Source organism: Tursiops truncatus, chromosome 11, assembly GCF_011762595.2.
Source record: "Tursiops truncatus isolate mTurTru1 chromosome 11, mTurTru1.mat.Y, whole genome shotgun sequence".
NCBI classification, from domain to species: Eukaryota; Metazoa; Chordata; class Mammalia; order Artiodactyla; family Delphinidae; genus Tursiops; species Tursiops truncatus.
Window position 1 is genome coordinate 25,078,343 of NC_047044.1, and position 15,930 is coordinate 25,094,272.

Here is a 15,930-nt window from a genome sequence, read left to right on the forward strand (position 1 = left end):
CACAATGCTTTCTATTCAAAGGTTTATGCTGTAGCATTGTTGTGCCTGTTTTTGCCCTGCTTAAGAGGAGCAGGTTCTAACAGGCTGGTCGTTATTAGAATTTATCTCTTTTCATGCATAAGAAGTTCATTCTTTTAGAAGTTAATCCTTTTCTCTAAAAGGGACATACTATCTCTTTAGAAATTAAATCAGTTTTTTGCCTTTACATTTTGTCTTAAGGTGCTACAAAGCATTGTTCCACTTTCTAAATTATTTGTCATAGCTAAATGGAGGTCCGTGAATTGCCACAGCTGCCTTTAAGTGGGCATTTTTCTTAGGTTCATAGAATAGGCACTGTTTGTATCCTTTTTTCACAAACATTTTTTAAAGTTCCAATGATGGTATGAAAGAATATTCATTTCCCATTGGAATTCAAAGAATGAAAATAAAATCATGTGTAAACAATAATGGCACAAGAGCTCAAGGAAATTAGTCAATTGATGAAATTCAGGAATTTCTGAATATTTAGCTGTAAAATCTTTTTTTCCGCTAACTTTCATTATAAAGTTTAGTAGGACATGAACAATAGTTGGTCCTTTCTTTCTTGGAAAGCAGCTGGGAAGTAAATTTTATCAGACATTCACAAAACAATTCAGTTAATTTGAGTCCTTCAAAGCTTTAACCAGACTGATTATTCGCTTTGGTAATTCCATTATGGTGAATGTCTGTGGTGAGCATCACTAGATGATGAAATATACCTTTATTTGGAAGGCAGGTGCTAGAATGACAGTCTACAATTACTTTAGTCACAAGACAATGGGGAAAATGCAGTTCAGAAGGAGGAAAACAGTAGAAGAAAAATCAGAAAGAATACAATTTAGTTTAGGTATAGTCATTATTGACAAATGCAAATCCATCTTCAGAGACTATTAACATTTATTTTTCATTTGTGCCACATCAGGTAGTACCTGCAAAAAAGAAGAGATATTCTCCTAGCTCTCCCTTGTTTGACTTTCACATCATTTGGAAACATGCTGCATTGGAGAGATGCCAACAGGACCCAGCCATATGACATTTAAGTCTTATCTGGTAGCTCAGAAAGGATTATGGGTAGTTGCCTACAACCAGGCAGTATTCACAATACAGAACAGCAGGGCTTAGAATCATAGAACCTTAAGACTAGAAGGACCTTACAAGTTGTCAAAGCCAATCTTCCATCTAATGTTTAAATATTCTACAACATCTTGATAAGTGATTGTCCAACCCATATGCTTGACATGGCAAACAACCAGATTCTCACAACCTCCTGCCATGGCCAATTTCCTCAACTCTATGTTTGCTGACTACTAGAAGGCCTACTGCCCCAAAGAGAACAATTAAAAAGCAGCTTTTCGGGCTTCCCTGTTGGCACAGTGGTTAAGAATCTGCCTGCCAATGCAGGGGGCACGGGTTCGAGCCCTGGTCCAGGAAGATCCCACATACTGTGCAGCAACTAAGCCTGTGTGCCACAACTACTGAGCCTGCACTTTAGAACCCATGAGCCACAACTAGTGAAGACCACGTGCCTAGAGCCCGTGCTACGCAACAAGAGAAGCCACCGCAATGAGAAGTCTTCACACCTCAACGAAGAGTAGCCCCTGCTCCCACAACTAGAGAAAGCTTGTGCGCAGCAACAAAGACCCAACAGAGACAAAAATAAATAAATAAAATAAATAAAAAAGAAAGCAGCTTTTCTAAGCAAGATGTGTATCTTCCAATGACGGATTTGAAAGAATCATTTCCTCATTTTGCACCCACCTAGATTCTTACTTCTATAGCCTTACATATGAAGGAGTGGTATTTTCTCTTCCATGTCTATTTGCCTCTAATATATAATATGTGTCAAAGTGCACAGGTATTAATGAGCAAGCTGTTCCAGTAATTCCTTAAATTACTGGTTCAAAGTTTGTATGATTCCCTCCCTGTAAGATAAATATGCTAAAAATGACTTGCAAGTAGGTTAATATTAGTAACAAATAAATACTATTAGACATGAGGCTGAAAACTTGGCCTCTGTGCACCGGTGCTGAATCAAATCTTGGAGACAGAGTTTTGGGTGAAGTAGAAAAGAATAGCTTTATTGCTTTGCCAGGCAAAGAGGGACACAGCGGGCTCGTGCCTCTCAAAAGTGTGTGTCCCAACCTGGGAGGATTTGGTGAGGAGTTTTATAGCAATGGTTCAAGGGCGGAATTGTTGATAAGGGTCAGGGTGTGTGCAGGGCCTGCACTCCTTTAATCTGGCCTCAGGTAGTCTCTCTTGATAAGCTTCTCTGGAATGAAGAATGCTAACATCTTCCATTTGTTGGGAATTTTAGTTCTGTAAAGAGCTTAAAGATATTGTTATGTGCGTCCCTTGAGGCAGAAGCAGGACCCTGCCCCAAGGCTGCACTACTGTTTCTTGGCTGCTCCTCCCTTATCTTTGCATCGCCTCCATTCCTTGATTAGCAACTGTTTGGACCTGCTCTTTGGAACTCAGGGAAGGTCATGGAGGCTGAAGACTATTCCCTGCAAACAAAAAACAGGGGACACAGAAAGGCTTTCATGCCCAGGAGTCCCACAGGGTCTTGCTTGGTTTCAGATATAGGTAGGAAAACTTTTGACATCAACAGAAAAAACATACTCTCAGCATAGCAAAGGAGTTTATGAAATTCATAGAATATCCAAAATGCCAAGGTATTATCTAAGAGGTATACCTCTTAGATAATTAGGAGTTGTAGATTTTTTTGTTGAAATAGATTTCTCATTTTCCAATTATAAAGCCAGACACCACTCTTCAACTAAGCCTTAAATACATAATCCCATTTTCCTGCTCTTTATCTAGCTTATGTTTGTGTACCAAATAAGAGCTATGTTTAACTTGTTATTAAATTTTCCTTTTTCTGTTTTGTTTTTTTTTTTCAGTGAAGACCTAGTTTTACTTGCACATTTTTCACGAGCATCAAATAGTGGGTGATCTTTCAAGCTTGAACTGTAACAGTTGTATTGCTGAGGAAGGATTTCTTGTTTCAAATGGTCTAGGTAATGATTTACAGCTATTTTTGGTAATTCTCAAAATGACAGCTCCTTGAATTTTTCTGTGTGCAGAAATATTTGCTGGGCTGGCATCTTTCAGACCCTGGGAGGTTCATCCCAATCCTTGGCATGCAGGAATGAGGGAATGCTCTGAAATCTTTACTCCAGAGGGAACTGACCTGTCCACATTATCTTGTGATACATGTGAATGTTTGATGAGGTTTCCCTAAATGTCTGTGGCCTCCTGAGGCCTGGAATTTGTGGGCCAGGACTAACCTATGAGTTGGGTGAAATTACATATAGGCCTTGGGCATTCCAAGACCAAACCAGATAAACTGACTTATGATGATAGTTTAGTTCCTCTAAAGAAAAGTAGCAATAATTTGCAGCATCTATGTTTATATAGTATTCAATAAATGGTTGTTTTAAAAGTAGAAAGGATACAAAAAAGCAATAAAATGAAAATTAACAACCTTTTAAAATTCCAAACATTATCAGAAAATACATTCGACTGCCATTGGCTGTTGGAAGGTATAAGCTGGGGTAAAAATTTTGGAAAAGAAATAATAAAGGAGGGGGAAGAAACAACATAACAGACAAGATAGGAGATAAAAGGAAATCTTTTAAAAGAGAGGAAAATGAAGTATATTTAATATACCTTTCAATCACTTCCTACTCAAAAATCTTCAATGGATCTTCAGTATTACAGGATAAATTCATCATTCTTAAGCTCTATAATGTATTCCGTGGTCTAGATAGAACGTACTTATTCAACACATGTCCTCTGGTTTACTTACTGACTATTCAGAATATTCCTTTGGGGTTATCTTCTTGTCTTTGCTCCCTAAGGAAAATCCTATGTACTCTTCAAGACACAACCTCAGGGACCACACTTAGAGTTTTATACAGATAGCAATTATTGACCTTGGTCTCTACTATATTTACTTTGGATTTCTTAACATTGTTTCAAATGCCCTCCTCAGATAGTATTCCATATAATCTCCGTAACAGCAATGATGAATTAGGGATGGTTTATTCTAGGAATTTGGACTCTAATTCTATCAAATATTTGTATCCTGGGTGTTTTGTACGTAGTGGTTTGTTTTTTATTTTTTCACAGGTTATTATAGAATTTAGACAGTTACAAAACTGCTTTTTCTGCTAATCTTCATTATGCTACTAACTTGTGCCAGCTACATAAGTATGCCTTCGCTTCACTAAATTCTTCAACTTTGGAAGATTTTTCTTATTCATTTTTTCAAAAGACTCCATTTTGTTTGAAATCAGGATCTAGTACAAGTAAACAAAGGATCATCCATCTTTTTAGAGCCTTTAAAGAATCTTACCATTCAAATCTAGAATATGACACAAATGAACTTATCTACGAAACAGAAACAGACTCACAGACATAGAGAACAGACTTGTGATTAGCAAGGAGGAGGGGGTTGAAGAGGGAAGAAGTTGGAGTTTGGGGTTAGCAGATGCAAACTATTAGATATAGAATGGATAAACAAGGTCTTACTGTATAGCACAGTGAACTATATTCAATATCCTGTGATAAACCATAATGGAGGGCTTCCCTGGTGGCGCAGTGGTTGAGAGTCTGCCTGCTGATGCAGGGGACACAGGTTCGTGCCCTGGTCTGGGAAGATCCCACATGCCGCGGAGCGGCTGGGCCCGTGAACCATGGCCGCTGAGCCTGCGCGTCCGGAGCCTGTGCTCTGCAACGGGAGAGGCCACAACAGTGAGAGGCCCGCGTACCACAAAAAAAAAACCCATAATGGAAAATATGAAAAAGAACATATATATATATATATATATATATATATATATACACACACACACACACACACATGACTGAATCACTTTGCTGTACAGTAGAAATTAACACAACATTGTAAATCAACTATATTTCAATTAAAAAAGAATCTTACCATGCAGAAGTTATTTTATAGAATAACTATTTATTTGATAGAATAAATTTCTAAAAATTAATATTTGGGATCATCTGGAATACTTCCTAATAACTAAGTATTGCCCTGAATTCCAGTAGCAAAATGCATTTATTGACACATGATGTCATGACTGTACAAATGAACGTTTTGTAAAGCAGCTCAGAATGGGATTCCCAAATTTGGATCTATGAGGTATTGTTGTTGTTTTCTTGAGAAACAGTATAAGAGGTAAATCAGCATAAAGGTAATAAATTATATCAACCCATCAACAATTATTTAATGAATATCTACAAGAGAGAGTTGCTATGTTAGGCAATGTTTGGTACACAAAGCATTACAAAACATTTTTTCTGTCTTTAAGCAAAGTATGATGTAGCTGGAGAAAAAAAAAATTTACATAGAAAAAAATTACAGATAAACAAGACAATAAATAAATACCTAAGAAACAAAATGATGTTGGAATTCAAAGAACGCAGAAATCACCATAGATTAGCAGTTGTTGAGGACCATGAGAGGGACTGGGTTTTGAGATGGTTCTTGAAGTTGGGCAGTATTTCTGACAGGCAGAAGGGAAGAGACTTTCCAGGAAGAGGAAACAAAATTAACCAAGCTGCGGTGCTAGGAGGCTAGGGGAAATCTGTGAATGTGTGGAGACTTCCCTGGTGGTGCAGTGGTTAAGAATTCGCCTGCCAATGCAGGGGACACGGGTTCTATCCCTGGTCTGGGAGGAGCCCACATGCCGCAGAGCAACTAAGCCCGTGCACCACAGCTACTGAGCCTGCGCTCTAGAGCCGGCGAGCCACAACTACTGAGCCTGCGAGCCAAAACTACCGAACCTGTGAGCCACAACTACTGAAGCCCGCGCACCTAGAGCCTGTGCTCCGCAACAAGAGAAGCCACTGCAATGAGAAGCCTGAGTACCGTAATGAAGAGTAGCCCCCACTCGCCACAACTAGAGAAAGCCTGTGTGCAGCAATGAAGACCCAACACAGCCAAATAAATAAATAAATAAAATTTTTAAAAAAGAAATTATTGGTGAGATAATACAAAAAATATTAAAATTCTCATAAAACTCTCAGATCCCAGATAATTCCACTAAAGTATTCCTCCCTGTGAGAAATACTATTTTAAAAACCCTCAACTATTCTGAATTGTGGGATTAAAAGAAAATGCCCAGTCATTATGACAAAATGTGTTCAAAGCCTTAAAAATATACAAATGTTGACTGTTCAATTTTACCTCTAGAAAACACATTCCTAATAAAGATGTACACAAATTGTTAGCTACAAGGATATTCATTATAGAATTAAAATATAGTATGTAAAAATATTTTAAAGCCTAAATGACAAAAAATAGGTGATTGGTCAAATAAATTTTACATCATACAAGGGAGCCATTAAAATGTGTGTTGTACAAGAATATTTAATGACATGAAATGATGATCTCAATCCAAAAAAGAAGTTTTAAATATAATTGTGTTTTTTTAAATTTTATTAAATATAATTTTATTTTTAAAGTGCCTCAAATATATGCTTCAAATGTTGATAATGATGTCACTTTGTGATGGGATTACAGATTTCTAAGTTTTCTATATTGAAGATGTATTACTTCTGTGTAAAGAATAAAATAATTTAAAGGTATTAAAAATTTAAGTAGGGCTTCCCTGGTTGTGCAGTGGTTAAGAATCCGCCTGCCAATGCAGGGGACACAGGTTTGAGCCCTGGACCGGGAATATCCCACGTGCCACGGAGCAACTAAGCCCATGCACCACAACTACTGAGCCTGCGCTCTAGAGCCTGCGAGCCACAACTACTGAGCCCGTGTGCCACAACTACTGAAGCCTGTGCGCCTAGAGCCCGTGCTCCGAAACAAGAGAAGCCACCACAATGAGAAGCCCGTGCACCACAACGAAGACCCAACGCAGCCACAAATAAATAAATAAATAAATAACCAAAAACAAAACAAAACGAATTTAAGTAAATGCCTAGCCAGTATCTCAGAACTGCTCATTAGGGTCACATATTCTATAGCCAAGGATATGAATTAACAAAAAGACAAACTAAAGAAAGGATCTTTCATCTTGATGACTAACTTCTCAGCAAAAATGAATGAATGTCATATGGCTAAAGCCAACCAATGAGATGAGGTTGTGGGAAGAGTGTTCTTTCCTAGCACTGTTTGTGCTCATAGTGCTTACTTATTTTTGTTTGCAGGTCCATGGAAAGTGTATGTGTAAGCACAACACGGCAGGCACCCACTGCCAACATTGTGCACCTTTATACAATGATCGCCCCTGGGAGGCAGCTGATGGCAAAACAGGGTCTCCAAAAGAGTGCAGAAGTAAGTACCAAACCACAGACTCAGAGCCTTCTTTGTAAAGTAAACATCTATGGACTCCTTGTTGTCTCTAGAAACACAATATAAGGTAGTAGCCCATATCAAACATAAACCATATCACTGCCCACTGTAACTTCAGCCATTTGGAAACAATTACTGCTTGCAAAATCACCGATATACTATTTTGCCAATAATGTGTTGCCCATTTGCTGGGACACTATGTGGGACCTAAGCACCCTCCCTGAGACTTTGACATAATAAAACATGGCTAGACGCAAGAGCAACTGAGGATTAGAATGTGCAGTTACCATCATAGCTGAGATATTGAATTATAATCATGAAAATAGCTATCTTGAATTCAGTTCTCAAAACAACCTTATAAAGTAGGTGGTGTTAATCCCATTTTAGAGATCAGGAAACTGAGGCTCAATAAGATTAAGTAACTTGCCAAAGTTAGTAAATGATAGAGTCAGGACTTGATCCCTGCTCTTCAGACTCCAAATTAAATGCTTTTTTTTCTGTAATGCCATAATGCCTTTCTTTTCACTTATGATACTTGTAGTGACAAATTAGATTTAAAACTAAGCCAGTTCGTCAAGAATGAGACTAACATTGCCATGGCTAACTTTGGGTTTGAGGTTGGAGATTAGATAGAAGGGTAAAAACTATGGGAACATGAATCATATTTTTTCTTTGCAATTCAAAATGAAATATACATGAAATAGAAATACACATGCACAGAGAAATACACATGGCCTTAACAATGTTTACACTCACAGACTTCAGTTTTACTAGGATTTAAAGGCAAGTACAGTGGGTAAAACTGTGAGAAGTCTCTTCGCTTACATAATTTGGAATCATAACTGATTTATTTTAGTTTCTAGGAAATGTAAAGGATTTCCTCTAAGCATAACTCTTAAATTATCTTACAATATGCTTTTTAAAGACTATGAGTCTGGTCAAAGTATCATAACACATCAAGGAAACAATGAAAAACAATAGCACAAACATTTTCAAATGCAGTTGACCTCCAGAAAAAAGTCTGGATCCTTATTCAAATCACTCATCAAGAGAATCTAAAGAATTTCTTCTAAATTCCTAGAGTGCCATTCTGGCCCTTTCCACCGAAACCAGCTGCATATCTAAACACATATAGAACACAGAGACTTGTCACTTGGCACTATTGACTGATAATCTTAGAAATGCCTTTGAGAAATTGTTATATGAGAAACTCTGCAAGCCTCTTCTATAAGAAAATTAAGGCTTCTATAGGAGACTACCTCGTACTCACCAGTACAGCAATAGCTGAGGAATAGTACTTCATGAAAGGTAAATCAATCTATCTGCCAAGTTACTAACCCCTGTGCACCAGAAGGTTCCTTCTAGGCTCGGAGGAAGGAGGGAGGGAAGGAGGGGAGAAAGAGAAGGAAGGAAGGAAGAAAGGAAAGCAGCTGCTGAAGGCCAGAGGAAATGGGGTGAAAGAGTTCTTAATGTATAAATGTTTTTATACTGTTTTGAATCTTGTACTGTGAAAATGTATACTACTCAAAAAACTAAATTTTTTTTAATGGAAGTATAGTTGATTTACAATGTTGTGTTAATTTCTGCTGTACAGCAAAGTGATTCAGTTATACATACAGATAGATGTATGTACATATATATACATTCTTTTAAAAATATTCTTTTCCATTACGGTTTATCACAGGATATTGAATATAGTTCCCTGTGCTGTACAGTAAGACCTTGTTGTTTATCCATTCTATATATAATTGTTTGCATCTGTTAACCCCGAACTGCCACTCGTCCCTTCCCCATCTCCCCTCCCCCTTGGCAACCACAAGTCTGTTCTCTATGTCTCTGAATGTGAAAAAAGTAAATTTTTAAAAATTAGGAATCAGCTTACCCTACTTTTAACTGCCTGAATATTAGAGAACCTGTCATTTTATTTTTAATTCTTTGTTTTCCTCCCATGCTTCTTTTTCCCAGCCTGCAAGTGCAATGGACATGCTGATGCCTGTCACTTTGACATTAATGTGTGGGAGGCATCAGGGAATCGTAGTGGTGGCGTCTGCAATGACTGTCAGCACAACACAGAAGGTCAGCATTGCCAACGATGTAAGCCAGGCTTCTACCGGGACCTCCGAAGACCTTTCTCTGCCCCAGATGCTTGCAAATGTAAGTGAATTAATGGTTACTGGGGAAAAAAAAAAGGTCGATCTGTACAAAAGAGATGACTCTCCATCCTTCATTTGCTCACGCGTGGGAGAGAGGTCATGAAATTCTCAGACAATCCACTCACACACATCAGTTAACTTCATTGATAAGGGGTAAGAATTTTCAATCTGTTAGGTGGAAACAGTATAATATTCTTAAAGACAATGTCCTTTCTCACTCTCCATGAAGTAAAATTGTTTCCTATAGCACCACATTTTGGAAAACAAGATGTTTAATAAGAGAGAAAAAAGAATGATGAAGAGGGAGATATATTTAAGATCATCTTAAGACCAAACATATGAGTAGGACGCAGACAATAATGGACTCAAATAGACGAAAGAAAGAGTGGTTATCTGCACTTGGGTCACTCTAGTGTTCATCTCTGCAGTGAATTTGAACACCTGAAAAACGACAGGTTTTGGTTTCATTGTGAATGCAATTTGCTTGACTCTGCTCTAATGTAGCAATGAATTTAGAACATAACAATAATTCCCTACTCTCCCCCCAAATACTAAACTGTTACAGAATGGTTCTGCTTTTTTGTTGGTATAACTCCAAGAAGAGGTTTATTTGAAAAAAGAGTAGAATCTTAAAAGATCTGCTCAATTAATGAGACATTACCTGAAACATGACTGTGAAAGATATATGCAGAGCTTAAGTAGAAGTCCAGTGTGGATGAATAGTCATTTAACTACATGAGCATTTCCACGTCTGTCAACTCAGAAATTATTAGATAACAGAAACCACTCAAGACTGTTAATGGAGATGAATGATCATGCCCTTCCTTTCCCCGCCAAGGACTCCATGTTCTAGATCAAAAACAGTGACAGGAAAGGAGCAATACAATGGGAAACAATCATTTAAAATCTTGGGTTCATTTTTAATTTAAAGGAAAAATTCTATTGCTCTTGAAAATACAGTTTTAACCTCAAGCAGGAGATACCTACATGAAATATGAGTGGTCTTCCTTGTTACAAGCTTTCTCTCTTAGGCTGTGGAAGACAGAATGTGCAACAGCTCCCTTTCAACCTTGAGCCCCAAATTTGGATTTACGTCATAATATTTCTGCAAGAATTCTGTTTTACTCCTGCTCCTTGTTGTACTCAGACTTTCATTTTAAACGGTTTCAAACAGATCTAGAGTAGAAGCTTTCCCTGCCCCTTACGGCCGTGTCATCCTACGCCAGCTGTTGAAGCTCTTTGCACTTCGATTTCCTTCTCCCAACAGGGCTGTAATGAGAACTACATAAGCTAAAGTATGTGGAGTGTTTAGCGCGTTGCTTGTCATATAGTAAGCCCCCAAGAAATGAAAACTAGTATTATAATAACTGTTGTCCTATAAGATAGACAGTGGGAAATAATACTATAGAGTTTCTACTCTTTATTGACTAAATATACCTTATGTCAAAGATAATTACTTCTTTAAAATCCACAGTACCTTAGGGACTAAAATGTAGTTTCCTTAACTCCATGTGCTGACTGAAGGATCTGCTTATGAAATTTCAATCTAGAATATATTCAGCCCTAACACCATTTGTACAGGATATATTTAAATAGATATGTATGTGTGTATTCCACATCCTCAGACCACTAGTAGAAATGTCTAAAAATAAGAATGTATGGACTAACAAGCAGATGAAACAGGAAAGGAAATTCATTTGTCATTGAGTAACTTAGATACTTGTAACTGTCTTGTATAGCAACAGGCAACATTTTCAAAAAGATACTGTTATATAGCACTGACTTGAAACAGTATGTTGTACAAAGTACCTAATGTATTCATTCCTTCCTTCATTCATTCGTTCATTCAGTGGATATACATTGAGTGCCTCCTATGTGCCAAGGGCTTAGGATGTGTTCAGGAACAAAACAAAGACCCCTGCGCTCAAGGAGCTTATATTCTAGCAGAGAAGACACACAATAAATATAAGTAATAAGTGAAATATATAGTATGTTAGAAGGTGATAAGTGCTTTTATCACCAAAACAAGTTAAGAAAGATCCAAGGTGCCAGAGATTTGGAATGAGGAGTGACAAGATGCAGTATTTTTTTTATTTTCCCCCAGTTTTATTGAGAAATGATTGGTATATAGCATTGTATAAGTTTAAGGTGTACAACATAATCATTTAGTATATGTATAATGGTGAAATGATCACCACAGTAAGTTTAATTAACATCCATCACCTCACATAGTTACAGTTTTTTTCCTTGTGATGAGAACTTTTATGATGTACTCTCTTAGCAATTTTCACATATACAGTATGGTATTAACTATAGTTATCATGTTGTACATTACAACCCCAAAACTTATTTATCTTGTAACTGGAAGTTTGTGGGGTTTTCTGTTTTTTTTTTAACTTAGTTGAAGTTAACAAGCAAACCAGTGATTCTCAAAGTGTGGTTGCAGGGCCATCAGCAACAGCATCACGTGGGAAATGTGTTAGAAATGCAAATTCTCAGACTCCAGCCCAGACCAACTGAATCAAAAATTCTTTGGGTGGAGCCCAGAAATCTGAGTTTTCCAAGCCCTCCAGGTGTTTCTGATGCAAGCTAAAGTTTGAGAAACACTGGTCTAGTTGAAGGTTCCCCCAATTTTACTTACATTGGTTAAAACAAACCCAGTTTCTAATATCTAACTAACATTCAAGTATCTCCTATGTTCTGGTATAGCAAATGGCTGGTCACTTTCATTAGAGTAACAAGTAGAAGATCTACAAGAACAGTGAAAGAAAACTTTGAAACATTGATTAGGGCTAGATTTTAGAGAGTCTTGTATGCTATCCTAAAAATTTTAGTATTTATTCCCTACGGTACTGGGGGCCAAGTGATTTAATTAGGAAAGTTTCATATATTTCAAATATATTTTACTGATATAATGTTCAGATTAATTTGAAAGCATTGCATATTATGCACTGCGTTTTACTTTACTAATCAAACTTTAAATTCTGCAGCTTTATAAAACTGTAAGGTAAGTAAATGTACAAAAGATTAAAACAGTGACTTTTTTTTAAAATGTCTGTGTCTTACCAATAAAAAGAGAAATAGAAAGGTTTATTGGCAGACTTGGAGCCAAGATAAATACCTTGTGTTTTGTTTTGTTTTGTTACTGTTCTATGTTCAAGCTACTGCTCATATTCTTACAAAACGTAAAAAGGTTGCCAGCTCTAACTATGTAAATCCTAGAGGGCTCATGGCTTCAGAGTTTTATAAAAAGAGCATGAAAGAGGAGATTATTTTAAAAGTTACCCCACTACTTATATAGCTCTTCTAGGGACTTGTGCCGAAAAGGCTTTATAGGTTTTTGGTCCCCAAACTACAGTTCTATAAAAACATAAGCAAAATTTGAGAAGGTAGCTAAAACTAACAAAACACATAACTTTTTATTATTTTTTAGCCTGTGAAAATGTCAAAAGAGACAGTATTTTCCATATTATAGTGTTTGATTTCCAAGGTCAATAGACTTGAGCAAAATTAGGACATTTAAAAAACTTATTCTTTCATTCTACAAATTCTTATTGAACACTACTGTGTGCTAATTCTTGGGAATTATAACAGTGAGCAAGAGACACAGTCTTTTTAAAGAGCTTATGAGTGTGTGTGTATGTGCATATAAATGTGTGTATATATATATATATATATATACATACACATATGTGTGTGTGTGTGTATGTGTGTGTGTGTGTGTGTGTGTATAGGCAACTAGTGGTATATACGTGTGTGTGTTAGATCACACAAGTATGACCAGTATTGTTTAGCGAGTGTACAGGGCAGCTCATAGGAGGGGCAATGAACAAGAGTTAATTTTCTCATTAAGGAGACCTGAAGTTTAATAGGAATCAACATAACATGGGTAGGAATATTCTCAGCAGAGAGAACAACCAGTGCTAAAAAGGAGCAGAAGGAAGAAAGACTATAGCATGTTCAAAGAACTGAAAAAATTTCAGAATGGTTATAGAGGCAAAAAAAGAGGGGAGGACAATAAAGGAGTATGAGGATGAGAGAAATAGAGAAGATGGGTGGTTGGCTAGAGGTGCCCTCATCTTGGACGCCTCAGTCAGTGAGATGGTGTGGATTGAACTATCCACAAGTAGATGATAATCAGTCAATAGGTACCTTTAGTATAATTACCTGGACCCTGCCAGTTGATATTTATAGGCAATATCCAAGTGTCCGAAGACCAAAGGTATCAAAGCTATTTTAATGAAAACTGCATGAAGAGCACATTAATATATTTAAAAGAAAGAAGGAAAGAAAGAGAGAAAGAGAGAAAGAAAGAAAGAAAGAAAGAAAGAAAGAAAGAGAAAGAAAGAAAGAAAGAAAGAAAGAAAGAGAAGGGAAGGGAGGGAGGGAGGAAGAAAACATTATAAGACAATTGTAACATACTTGTCTGGATTAATTTCTCAACCCCTTAAATTATAGAATTCCCCTGCATCTGGGGTACTGAAAGACTTCAAGCTAGAAGCTACTACCAATAATTCATATTGCTAATCATTCCTAGTTAAAAACATGTACACAATACTTGCACCAAGTAGGGGGATTATGAAAATAACTGGTACCAATTTAGTCCTTTTAGCATAATTTGTAGGTGGTGGATGGATTAGTATGGAAGATCTGTATTTCCTTTTTTCGTTTTCTAGACATACCCTTGATCCTGGGTAGGCTGCCTGAGGAAGGCGTATCTCCATTCACTTTATGACTATTCCAGCATATGTTTGGGGCAGAGATGCCTGTGTCCACTTCCCTAGCATGGGTTTTCTTACTGGCACCTTCTTCCAGAACATTATTCTGGTTCTTCCCTTCCCTTTTCTGAGCCAGGGGTAAATTCCACCACTTATTAGCACATTCAATTTTTTTCTCTTTCAAGTATTTTCCATACTATACTGTTTGATTGGCAATGTTTGGCAACATTTTCATTTTTATTTAGTAACATTTTCTTATCATTAACTCCCTCCTTAGCAGATGTGTCTCTGTATCACCTTTACAGTTACCAAGGCTGATAATAAAGTGTATGACAAATAGGTTAATGTACTTAACAGTTATTAAGTACCTACAGTACACCACGTTTCACACTAAGTGCTGATAGAAATATCGCTAGAGCTACAACTTTTCTGCCCATTGGGTCCCACTTTACTTTTATGAGGAAGGTAGTATCAAGAAAACAAGTGGATACCTCTAAAAATTTAAACTATCTCAGTGTGTGGTTCCATCAACAGCATGTACAATGTTATTCAAAGTAACAATTTTATTATATTTACTCTACTGTGCTTACCAAGGCAGAAAAGTAACCTGATACTCAGTGTGTGGTCCAAAGACCAGCTGCACTGGCATCATCCAGTTGCTGATTAGAAGTAGCAGAACCTCTGATCCCACCCCAGACCTACTGAATCAAACATGCGCTTTACCAAAATTCTCAGGTGGTTGTGTTATATTGAAGTTTGAGAATGCTGCAGAGTACTTTTCATCAAGGGTTAAATGCAGTTAGCATTTACTCTACAGTTAATTTTAAAAAATTAGTTAGCCAGACAGAATATCCCACTATTCCCTTAGCATCCAAATTAACCAGAGTTTGCATCTCTGTTTGTATGCACATAGACTTAGATTTTTTAATGAATTACATAGAGATTTATTGAGGAAAAAAATGGAAATCTGGATAAATGTGTTTCTATGATATAGCATTTTCCAAAGTTTGATTCATGGAACACTAACTCCGAAAGGTGTTAATGGGAACTAGATTCGGGGAAATTTTTCTACAGACTTCAAATTCAGGAAGTGGTGAATTAATCAAAGGTTTCTTTTCTTCAGGATTTCTCAGAGCTTTTAATATGCTAGTGTTCATGATAAACCTCCTATAGAGAGCTCTGAAGTCTGTCTCCCAAATCTAATCAGAGAATGCTTTTCTTACAGAGCATCTTTTAGGACCAGCATTCTACAGAATGCATGGGAAATACTGCTATTGTCTTGTGGCCATATCTATATGAAGAGTCACTTACAAAGACATATCCTAGAAGATTCCTTCTGTATGTTTGCTCCTCATTTCCAAGTGCTAGAGCCTACAACTGTTTATCAAGGAAATAATAAACTTTATATTTCTATCAGTGAAATAATTACAAACATAATATTAAATAGGCCTGGACAATTACCGTCTATTGGATTATCAGTGACGATGTATCAAAACCCTTCTCACCCTTATTTCCTAGTTTATGTCTTCTCAGGAGTTGGAACTATTGAAAACCTGAAACAGCAGGTCAAAGTTTACTATTGGATTATCAGCGACGATGTATCAAAACCTTGTCACCCTTATTTCCTAGTTTATGTCTTCTCAGGAGTTGGAACTATTGAAAGCCTGAAACAGCAGGTCGAAGTTTATAAATCATAGCTCAATTTAGCCAAAGAAGC

The 15,930-nt window shown here is 37.0% G+C and overlaps 1 protein-coding gene across 2 annotated transcripts in view; it reads left to right on the top strand.

Moving 5' to 3' along the window:
- NTN4 (netrin 4) overlaps window positions 1-15,930 on the top strand; it is a 106,718-nt gene that overhangs the window by 57,339 nt on the left and 33,449 nt on the right. For both annotated transcript variants that reach the window (XM_033866245.2, XM_033866244.2), the window contains exons 4-5: window positions 7,198-7,324; window positions 9,308-9,496. In XM_033866245.2, coding sequence (XP_033722136.1) covers window positions 7,198-7,324; window positions 9,308-9,496 — 316 coding nt within the window. The remainder of the gene's footprint in view (window positions 1-7,197; window positions 7,325-9,307; window positions 9,497-15,930) is intronic.